The 11,213-nt window shown below is 37.7% G+C and overlaps 2 protein-coding genes across 2 annotated transcripts; both read left to right on the forward strand.

Moving 5' to 3' along the window:
* Nucleotides 1–1,441: 1,441 nt before the first annotated feature.
* Nucleotides 1,442–1,787, forward strand: PCC1 (chromatin DNA-binding EKC/KEOPS complex subunit PCC1; the record flags this gene model as incomplete). The annotated part of the gene is made up of 2 exons (XM_071051265.1): nucleotides 1,442–1,458; nucleotides 1,556–1,787. 2 exons carry the CDS (start codon nucleotides 1,442–1,444, stop codon nucleotides 1,785–1,787), a joined length of 249 nt encoding a protein of 82 aa, XP_070907961.1.
* Nucleotides 1,788–2,157: 370 nt separating this feature from the next.
* RNJ42_01100 (uncharacterized protein) lies at nucleotides 2,158–5,748 on the forward strand (the record flags this gene model as incomplete). The annotated part of the gene is made up of 1 exon (XM_071051266.1): nucleotides 2,158–5,748. The coding sequence occupies one exon, from the start codon at nucleotides 2,158–2,160 to the stop codon at nucleotides 5,746–5,748; it is 3,591 nt and encodes a 1,196-aa protein (XP_070907962.1).
* Between the last annotated feature and the right edge of the window lie 5,465 nt (nucleotides 5,749–11,213).

The raw sequence follows: 11,213 nt of genomic DNA on the forward strand, positions 1-11,213 counted from the left end.
TACAATGAAAAGAACAGTAACAACAAGACAACTACAAGTTGTAAAAATTATATATAATAATGTATTATTAAAATATAAATTAATGTAATTACAAGAAAAGAAACTAGATTGCTATACATTCAGAGGTATATTTGTAGACAATTTTCATGTACGAAGTTAATATTTAGCTCGTACATGCTATCATCGCTAGGAAAATTACGAAGATTAAACAACTCGCCATCGCAACACATATCGTAACGGTAAACCGGGGCTCCAACCTCATTTTTAACCTTCAATACAAAGTTTTCCCTTATGGGCTCATAAAGTGTTCCCGTTTCAGAAATATCAGTTTCTAAATCGTTTTTATAACCTTTCATAATTTTACTAAATAGAGCTTCTTGGGTCAAAGATGCATCGTAGCCAAGTACGTGCAGTTCACATCTGTGTACCACAGATTTTGGCGATGGTATGTAACTCGGTTCAAGATGGGAAGTGTTTACCAGAGCAAAATAGGCAAATCTATGGTATGAGTCATTGTTGAGTGAAATATCGACAGCAAGATCATATTCTTGCGCTACAGTTTGACTGGCAACACGGAACCTCTCTACACCCATATTCTTGTACTTCGGGTCCTCTGCACAGTGAAGCAAGTTGGCATGGAAACCCATTGATAGTATAACAAAGAAATAAAAGCTACTCTGGTCAGGCAGTACCAGCTCGTAGATTGGCAGAGGTTTCGCAGACAATTCATTACATATATACTTCTGGAAAGCGACCACTGGGCATTTGAATCCCAAGGATGACGCCAATGCGTTACCAGTCCCCATCGGAATAGGCAGTATAGAGATACTTTTGGAGGTCTGCAGAAGATACAAAGGACTTAAGTTGTTAATAAACTCTGAGACACTAGTGTCTCCAGAAAGAAACAATATATCGTACTTTTTGCCAGGTTCTGTGACAAAGTTCTCCGCGAAGTGTTTGATGGTATCCCTTGATTCAGTCCTAACGTACCGATACGGTCCCCTAACTCGTTCTAAAACGGGTTTCATGACCACTGTGTAGAAATCTGTGGGCCCGCCACATCTTCTACCACCCGTACCAGAATTAACAGAATCTATTACTATCAACTCCGAGTCTGTAGATGTAGAGAGAGTCGTACTCTCGATTTCCGTATCTTTCTCGAGAAGTTTATAGGAACTTACTTGATCTTGGGTGGTAACCTCAACATCGAATTGAGTACCATCGTGCCTGAGAAGCACTACAGTCTTACTCATCTTATCAGTCTACCAGGGCTCCTTTCAATCGTTTTAAAACGGTTTTGAAGTCATCGCAAGCTACAAATAAAAATCCTAAAAAAAAATTTTTCCTTACTTTTTGAAACCGAGAATTTAAGATTATTAAAGGAAATAAAAAGGGCTCTTATATAACATATAAGCAAGTAATAAGAATGCCAAAAACCAGAATGCTAACACACACCTTGTATGTATGAAAAGCATTTAGTTCTTCTCTTTTCCTTTCTCTCTCTCTCTCTCCTTGTCAGACTCTTTTTATTTACTAACAACACAATTTTAAACAGAAACCTAAGAATACCGTTTGAAACAGAGAGACACGCTAGGATAGCCCAGCGTGTACTCAGTCCCGACCCAATCCTCAGACCAGAGGATTTCCAAGTAGACTACACCACACACGACACCACACTTCTCATCAACTTCCAGAGCATCGACGACCGTGTACTCAGAGTCGGGGTCAGCAGCGTCATAGACAGCATCAAGAGCATCATAGAATCCATAGACGAGCTCGATACATAGTTATATAACCCTACAAAATCTTATAGACTTGTTCAACAGAACTGGCTTTTCTTCTATATAATTCTCCCATTACCCCCCGGAAATAGGGAAATCCTCAAATTTTCCCTCTCTTTCTCCCTTTCGCATTCACAAGGGGAAAGCCCAACTTAAATAAGAGCCAAGCTACATCTGCAAAAGGTGGGAAGGTAAGCATATCCCGTAAGGATTACAGGATAGCACTAGTCTTTAGTGAGAAGTGGAGGAAAGATAAGAAAAACAGTAGCAATAACGGGCAACAAATCAACAAATCAACATAACAATATAAAGAAATTAGGCAAAAAAGGATTAAGCAAAACTGAGAGATCAAGGACAAAGTAAACAGAGGAAGGTAATGCCACAGACGTCTATTCATCAGCCGATTATAGCGGATTCGGATACGTATGCAGATGGGCGCAAGAAGACTAAAGTTCGAGAGAAAGGAAGGGTCGGTAAAGAAGGCAGGAATGTCTATAGTGTGAGGAAGAGGTTGCTAGAAGTCGATAAGAGTCAGAAAGCTGACGAGGACGCTAATACTAATACACTCGACGTTTACCAGTTCCAGACACCTGACTCTGAGAATATACGACAGGCGGAGGAATTCACGTCGCCGAAATTTGTGTTGAGTCGAAGTGTCTCGAAGGTGAACGAGATGAATGAGAGCGTCGTGGTGCAACTGGATGACCGCTCTAAATTGAACAGTAGAAGATCCTCTTTGTTTGACCCGCCTCAGGAGCCATTCAAAGACATTTTGCCGGGAAAGACTAATGTAGTTGCGAAGGGTACAGAAAGACTACCGAAACCGGAACTGATAATTGCGTTGAAGCATAGTGATAACGCTCTTCCCTTGAAGCATAACAATAACACTGCTTCTGAGGAACAACATGACACTGAAGGATCAGCACAGTACGGAAACATCGATAGAGAAGATGGGAACTACTATACTAACGGAGAGGATGTATATTCTGATAATATGGATAACACTAACAATGATAGCAATAATGGAACTAATGAGGCAAGCAGCATGAATAACAGTGGAAATGAGGGTAATAGAAATGGAAACGGAAGTGGAAATGGGAATGGTGAAGATGAGGATAATGAAGACAGGAGGCAGACTAATAATATTCAGGAAAAACAAAACAATAACCCAAAACCAACACAAGCATTAGTACAGAAGCTTCAGGATATTTACAAAAGCATAGTTAAACAAGAAGTAGAACTTCAGGAACGCTGTTCACAACTAACTACATCACAAACAACCGACTTAAATAGTTTGTGGTCAATATACAAGATCAACGTTGAGCTAGTTAACAACTATGTCACATTTATAAGTACTGCACTTCTGTCATCACAATCACAATATGACCTAATAGTAGGTCAAGAAATTGTCGAGACATACAGAATCGGTAGAAGACTTTGGGTGTATGGGACGATAACTTTCCTGGATGTGCTGAAGAACTTTTCAAACTTTATGGATCCAGAAGTGTGCTCTCAATTCATAACGCATGTTTTCATTTCTTTATCAACAATGCTTACAGATATACCAACAAAATATTCCATTCCATGGATGCAGAGATTAGGGGACTTGTCAAGAATGGCTATCGCATTATATCCATCAGGTTTTATTGACTGGAAATTGAGTTCTGAATACTGGTATAATCAGGCAATGAAATATACATATGGATACGGAAAATTATACTATCACATGTCGACAATTCAACAAAATACGTTAGAGGCTTTCGTTAACCTAGGTAAAAGTGTGTTTTGTCAAGATACTTTCATCCCTTCACAACAATACATGCAACTAGTAATTGATAATATTTACCAGAGAGCTTTTATCGAAAGGGGTACTAATAATTCTAGAAATACTCAATTGATTGAATATTTGAAACATAGCGAAGTAATGCTTTTACCAAATTTTGTTGGTAATGACAATTTACAGAAAGTGGTGATCAACTATTTCCAGGAGAAATTTGGAACCGATGTGAACGACATTAACATTTTCAGACCTAGAGATATATTTTTACAAAGTGCGGAATATCTCGTATACTTTTTCAAGCATGCTCCTGCATTTGCAGAATCCCATATTTTACAGACAGTTGGGTTTGGTGAACCGAAAAATCCATTCGCCATATTATTTGAGCTACCGAAGTATCTGAAGGAAAAGAAGGATAAGAAGGACAGAAAGAAAATTAAATCCGCAAGACAAAACCTGCCTAATGATTCTGTTATGAGTGTTGACGATGATACTATGGGGTCTATTGTTTCGACAGAAGAATATTTTGTCAACCTAGACTCATTGCATCTTCCATTCTACTTACCAACTAAATCGGAAGTTTGGATTAAATCATTAGCATTTCTTAATTCGACCGCTGTACACTGTAGCATTATAGTTTTACAAAAATTCCTTAGAGGCCCATTTTTCGTTGCGCTTCCTCATTTAATTCCATGGATGTACTTTATCATAGCTGTCTGTCAAAAATCCGAAAAGTTACCACAGGAGGCTGGACGTTATTTCTGGAGAACTTTCCTCAGACATTTGATGCCCTGGAATAGTATTGTAAGCTTTTTAAATGTTCTCATTGCTTATGCTTTAGATAACGAGTATGATTCTGAAATGATAAGTAACTTAAGTGAAGAATATGATGCTATGAAGCTACAAGAATTACTAGATTACTTCAATACCAACGAAGAATTGCCCGAAGTTTGGAAGTGCTGGGGTTCATTGTGGTATGACAGCATCTGTGATAAAAGTCATATTGACCCCGAAGATTTTTCAAATATTGGTGTAAAAGACCATCTGTTTTTTGATGCACCTTTGGATGGTATAGTTTTTGATTCTGCTGATGAATGTGGTGAGAAATTTTGGAAAAGAGCTATAAGGACAATATTTACCTTCAAAAAGCTGGCAGAAGATTTCGATATCGGTGTAATTCTGAGCAGTACTGCGCCTGTATACTGTAGGAGGGATGATATAGAGCTAAACCATGTCTTAGGAAGTTTTTCATTTAAAATACAAAGTAGTTTCGGTACTAGCAATGAAGACTGGAATGATATTGACACAGCCATTCAAATGTATGTTCCTTACTCAGAAATACCAAGTGATGTTAACACTAATATAGATGCCACCCCGCCAATGAGTGTACAAGAAAACGAAAATATCTTTGAGTATGCTGGCTACAAAAAAATAGGTCCAGAATTGCTCAATTTTGATAAGAATGGTGAACTGCGCAGTGGGTCCAACTATACCACTTGGTATTCGGCACAAGAATCGATGTCAAAACCTGCTGGGTCCCCGGAAAATAGTATAGCAGGAAGTTCGCCAGGCAGATCATATCAATCACAAGAAACTGAAGATAATATATTTACTATGTTAACAACTGGCGATGATGAAGTTAGCCCATTACTTGATGGTTTGAAACTTGAAGTGACTAACTTTGTTTTGGATGCTACTTCCTGGTTGAGACACTCCGCTCATATTTATAAATTGGCTACTAACAGGTTTTTGACATTTGCAGTTTGTCTGACAACTTTTCAAGAGCTTCGTTTTTTACGGAAATCAAAGGATGAAAATGTTATGGAAGCTGCAACTAGAGCTATTATTATAATAAGGCAGTTATACAGCGAAAATAAAGTTGTACCATTAAGATTCACAGGTAATATAGCTACTCATATTGAGGAACACCTTGAATTTGAAGAGCAGATAACATGGAGATCACATGTCGACGAGTTTGTTATTGAATCTATCAGCAAAGCTCAAAAGAGATTTCAACATCCTTTCATACATAATGATTTCAATACTGAGTCAAAATACTTTGTTCTTATTACTGATGATGATAATATGAAACGTAAAGCTCAAGAAAAAGATATCAAGACTTTTACTACACGATTTGTTTTTTCGCTATGTAGCGAAATGGGAAAGGGCAGAAGCACCTGCACAAATTGATATATCGTTAATTATAATTGAGAATATTCTGAATGCATGCATATAGTTTATAGATAGAACAATATATACCTCATACATAGTTACAGCTCCTTTTTTTAATGAATTAAATTAACATTTCTTCAAACTCTTTCATAAAATAACACATAAGCTTCGTTGCTGGATATTTCGTTTAATTCCTTTTTCCTTTGATACTTTTCATAAATCATATCTATAATTTCGTCATCGTATTCAACCCACCTTTGAGATTTTGGATAATTGGAATGATCTTCGGCCATGTTAACCATAGATGTATAATGACCACCCTTAGGATTTCCGTTATGGTTTATAACGCCAAACAACCGATAATGCACCACTGTCTCATCTTTTTGCACAATATTTAGGTTCATATGATATGATATAACAGTTTCATTTTTCTTCGTAATATCGTAGTAAAACCTTGACAAATGGATGATTAAAATTGGCGGCAGAGTAATGAAATTAATACTTAGTAATGTAGATGGGTTTTTTAGTGAATGATTTTGAGAGGATATTTTTTCAGATTTGTGATTATCATTTTTCGGAGTTGATCTTGATTTTGAGTCAGAGTCTTGATGATTTTCGTATTTCTTATATTTCTTCATATGGTCATGTTCTACCTTTTTACCATTCAAGTCAAAAATCGACTTCGGTAGTTTGAAGAAATGTGACTTTCTCTTTTCCTTTGAGAAAGTTTCTTCCATAGCCTCAATTTTCTCAATTAGGTCTTCTTCAAAGCTAGTATCCACCATAAAATTTGGATCTGTTTCTTTTAGGTTTTTGCAATTTGGGCACGTCCAGGCATTTTCCCCTTCCAATATTTCATCTCTAGTGAATAAATTAATACAATCCTCTAGGACAACTTTCTTATTGATTGATAATATGTGTGATGAGGATTTGGGGATATTTAGTGATAAAATGTAGAATGATGAGTAAGAAAATGACGATGTTTGGCACTTTCGACACTGCAACATATTTTCAATTTCACCTCTAAATAAGTAGTCGATTGGTGACATCTGATTATTCTTCAAAGAATTCTTACACCATTCTTTATACTCAGAACTGTCAATTTTGGGATTAGCAAAATGATCTCTGAGACTTGGATATTCTTCAAACGTGCATTCGGTATTTGACAATTCCATTTGTAATCTATCCAATATATACATCAGGAATTCCTGTGTATCCTGTTGATAAGTAGGCATCTTAAAATCGGGTCTAAGTTCCTTACAAGCCTCCATAAATGAAGTCGGAATGATACAACAACCACCATTTAAGTACATCTTCTTGAATAGTAACGATAAATTGTCACATACCGATGGTGAATCGTTTAATTTTTCATTATCAGATTTGAATATTTCGTATTTCCCACTAACAAATAAGTCTCTAAATATCCTGGTACCAAATAAACATTGCAACATGCCATTCATGTAGCATGTATTTCCTAAGTTTCGTATACCACAAATAGATAGAGATTCTCTCTCTGTATCTGTTTTTGGGATTGTGGGCATTAGATAGTTACCGTGGTGATTAACTTTTATTTCTTCCTCTATCGGTATTGTTAACTTTACCTCATCCGACCCATAGGATAAATGTTTGCCATTTGTCGATTTATGGTGAGCTTCATCATTATCTTTACCTTGTGCTAGATATGTATCAGTGTGTCCATCATTTTCATTGGGATGAGGTTCAATGGTAGAGAATGAATATGCCTTCTTTCTGAAGGTATTCCCAACATCCAGCTGGCTGTTAGTTCTCTCTACAACATCTGCGAAATAAGTCGCCTCGCTCTTCTCTTGGACAAGATGTAGAATCTTAGAGCAAGCACTATCCTTTGCAGCTATCTTCAAATACTGATCTTTAATCAGAAGGTAACGGGAGTACTCCTTATTGTTCAACTGGAACTGTACCGAGTTCGGTATAATCAAGTAAAGGTAAAAGGCTCCTTCCGTATAGTCCTTATACAACTCCAGGTTGTCTGTTTGAAACTGTGCCGTTTCTAGAAAGAGGCTAGCCTGCTCCAGTAGTGCTCCGAGACTGTTCAACCGTGCTGCAGAGTACTGATTCTCTACCTCATCATCAAAAACCTGTGAAACGAGCTCCCCTATCTCATCATCTGTAGTCATCACCCTTTTTTCCACCTCCCCTGCTCAATAACACCTTTTAATAAGTGTATGTATCCTATTGTAAGACCTAAACACTATAACCAGGTTATCTGTGCCTGTTATTTATACTTCCTGGTGGTCTGGCAGATAATATTACCTCCCCTTAACCTGAATAGCTATGGACTCAACAACAAAAAAAAAGCAATTTTTTATAGCTTACAAACTTTATTTTATTTGATGTAAATCCATTGATCCTCTATGAGCTTAGATCCCAGAGTTCTTCTCTGGTCTAAGCAATATAGGCCAAATTAACAAATTTTACCCTCTAGACTAGCTTCAATATAGGGACTATACTATACACTTGTATAAATGACTAAAAAAAGAAGAAACGGGCATGGCATAGCATGAAGCATATGCTAACAATCAATAAGAGGACGGAAAAAACGAATTTTGATATTTTATTTGTTGTAAATTATAGAAAGAGAGGCCATCATTAATCCTCTCACCAAGACAAAAGGGAAGAGGGCTTGAATTGGGACCAAAAAAACTTCCATTTGCATGGGGAAGAAGTAGTTTAATTAAATATACACACAAACTACTTTTCCTGTTAAGGCACGGGAAGTTTATTTACCTTCTTCTTCTATTAGTTCTTTTTAACCAAAAAAATTATAACAAATGGAAAGGGATGCCTAAGGGAGTTTTTTTTTAGTATTTTTAGATTTTTTAGGTCTTGTCTTGAGATCATTAAATTTTATTTTATATTTTATTATTGTGTTAGTTTCAGTTCTTTTTTATATTCTTTATAAAACAGAAACCTCTCATTTAGACAATAGTGCTGCGAATTGTTGGATATTGATTTCACCAGAACCATCACTCACTTCTCTTAGCATCTCATCTACCTCGGCATCAGTCAACTTCTCACCGATAGACGTCAACACATGCTTCAACTCAGCAGCAGAGATCAGACCATCACCATTCTTATCGAACACCTTGAACGCCTCAAGCAACTCTTGCTCAGAGTCGTTAGACTTCAACTGACGTGACATCAGCGCCAAAAACTCACTGAACTCAATCTGGTGGTTACCGTCAACATCAATCTCATTCATCAAATCAGTAACCTCAGCCTCACTTGGCGAAAGACCCAACGATCTCATCACTGTGGCAAGCTCACTAGAAGAAATAGAACCATTGTTGTCCTTGTCAAATAGCGCAAAGGCTTCCTTAAACTCAGCAATCTGTTCTTCAGTAAGGTTAGAGGACATTTTTTTCTTCTTCGTATTATTTAATTGATTATTCACTAATTCAGTATCAAGTACTTATACTTCCAAATCAAATCAAATCAATAACGAACCCCTTCCATTATACAAACCCTAGATCCTTATTTATTATACCTCCTTTTCCTTTTATTTATTTCCCAGCGAAAAATCAAAAAAAATCAAAAAAAAAATTTTTTTAAAGAAATCACCTGACTCTCTACGGCATTTTCTGTGGGGCTGTGATAGAAAAGACAGAAACGATGAGCCAACTAGTCGATATATACCAATAATCAAGCTGTAGATATCAACTATTTGGCCTATATGTGCCTGTATCGTATCTCATCGTTATCGTTGGTCCACTAGAGGCAAACAAGGGCTATTTATAGATTCTTGAATTATGTCGTTATGTACGTACTATCACGTTTATACAGTTCAGCAAATAGCAAAATGGCATAAAGGTAACTTAAACGATCTAGTTTATACCTTTGTGAATGCTTGTCACTAGGGACTTGATGTTGTTGCTGTTGCGGAGGTCTCCGCCATGGTCGTAGTACCAGAACTTGTACTGTTCTGGGGCGTATATGTCGATTAACGGGTGGTCCGGGAGCAAAGTGTCCTCCTCTTCTTCGATGGCGGGAGGACCCGGGATATCCCTGCAGAGTTGTACTACTCTCCATGTGAGGTAGGCGTGGAACCTGCTCATTAGGAGGTGGTTGTAGCCTCCACCGCCTAGGAGCACAACCGACGTCTTGGGAAACGACTCTATGACACTCATGATATTCGCAGTGAGTCCTCTTATAGATAGTTGCCACTCCTTGTACTTATCCCCACGTAGACCATCGCCTCCACATTGGATCACTACTATATCAGCTCCGTGTGCCCTGACCGCGGGTAGCACTATTTCCTTTGTGACCGTGGTCAGGGACTCATCGTCAAGACCATGCTTCACTGGAACATTGACAATGCTCTTGCCACGCTGAGAGTCCTCAATTGACCCTGTGCATGGGAAAAATCCGGGCTCATACATGTGTATAGAGACGGTTTGGACTTTTTTGCTGTATTGGAAGGCCTTCTCGACACCATCCCCATGGTGGAGGTCAAAATCGATGTAGCTGACCTTATCAACCCCTGATTTCCTCAACTGCATTATCAGCAGCACAATGTCGTTCACGTAGCAAAATCCACTGGCTCTATTCTTCATTGCATGGTGCCTGCCGCCATCCCAGTTGATACATATACTCCGTTCACCAGCAAGTAAATGTCGGACCAATGATAGCGTTGATCCCGCAGTAACAAGACAGTATAGCGGCAAGTACCGAAACAGAGGACTATCTCCATTCAATCCAAAAGTTTCCAGAGAATCTACTTCTGATTCCTCATCCGAGAGCTCGCTGGCTTTCCTCTTCTTAATTATGAATCGATCACTTTCCGAGTCACTCTCTTCACCACATAGTCTCTGATACCGATACAAGAGCTCACTAATGTGGTTAATATAATATTTATCATTCTTCTCTGTAAGCCCTTTAAGCTCCTCCCAATATATTTCATTACCATCATCGGAATTTAGAGCCTCATCGAGTATTATGTCGAGATATGGCTTACCGTGAAATTGTTCAATATCCCTGCGAATTGCTATTGGCTCATCGAGCACATCATCAAAGAACTCTAGCAGACCATATGCTTTTATTAACTCATAAGTCAATTGTGATTTTCTATATTGATTGACAGGTAGTAGATCAGCAAATTGAGACTGCAATTGAGAAGCTGATATTACCAGTTTAGTCATACTGTAGAATATTAACAATAAGATGAATATATGGTGCTAAATCATTTGTCTTCTAGTTGATAAAACATCTATTTTTGAGCCCTCTTTTGGGTTGGTCTTAATCGATGGATGAGATCGTATCAGTTCACGAATGATCATTTAATAAGTTCTAGAAATTCACACCTTCCCAAAAGCTAATTGAGAAGTTGTAACAAAAAAAAAAGATTCATTTCATTCAATTATTTAGCACACTGTCAATTGTTGAGCAGGATAATTACTATTGTTATATATTTACTATGTATCCCTCCAGTTTTCATTGGGACAACT

This window comes from Nakaseomyces bracarensis, assembly GCF_045282275.1.
Source record: "Nakaseomyces bracarensis strain CBM3 chromosome Unknown Scaff5_0, whole genome shotgun sequence".
Lineage (NCBI taxonomy): Eukaryota > Fungi > Ascomycota > Saccharomycetes > Saccharomycetales > Saccharomycetaceae > Nakaseomyces > Nakaseomyces bracarensis.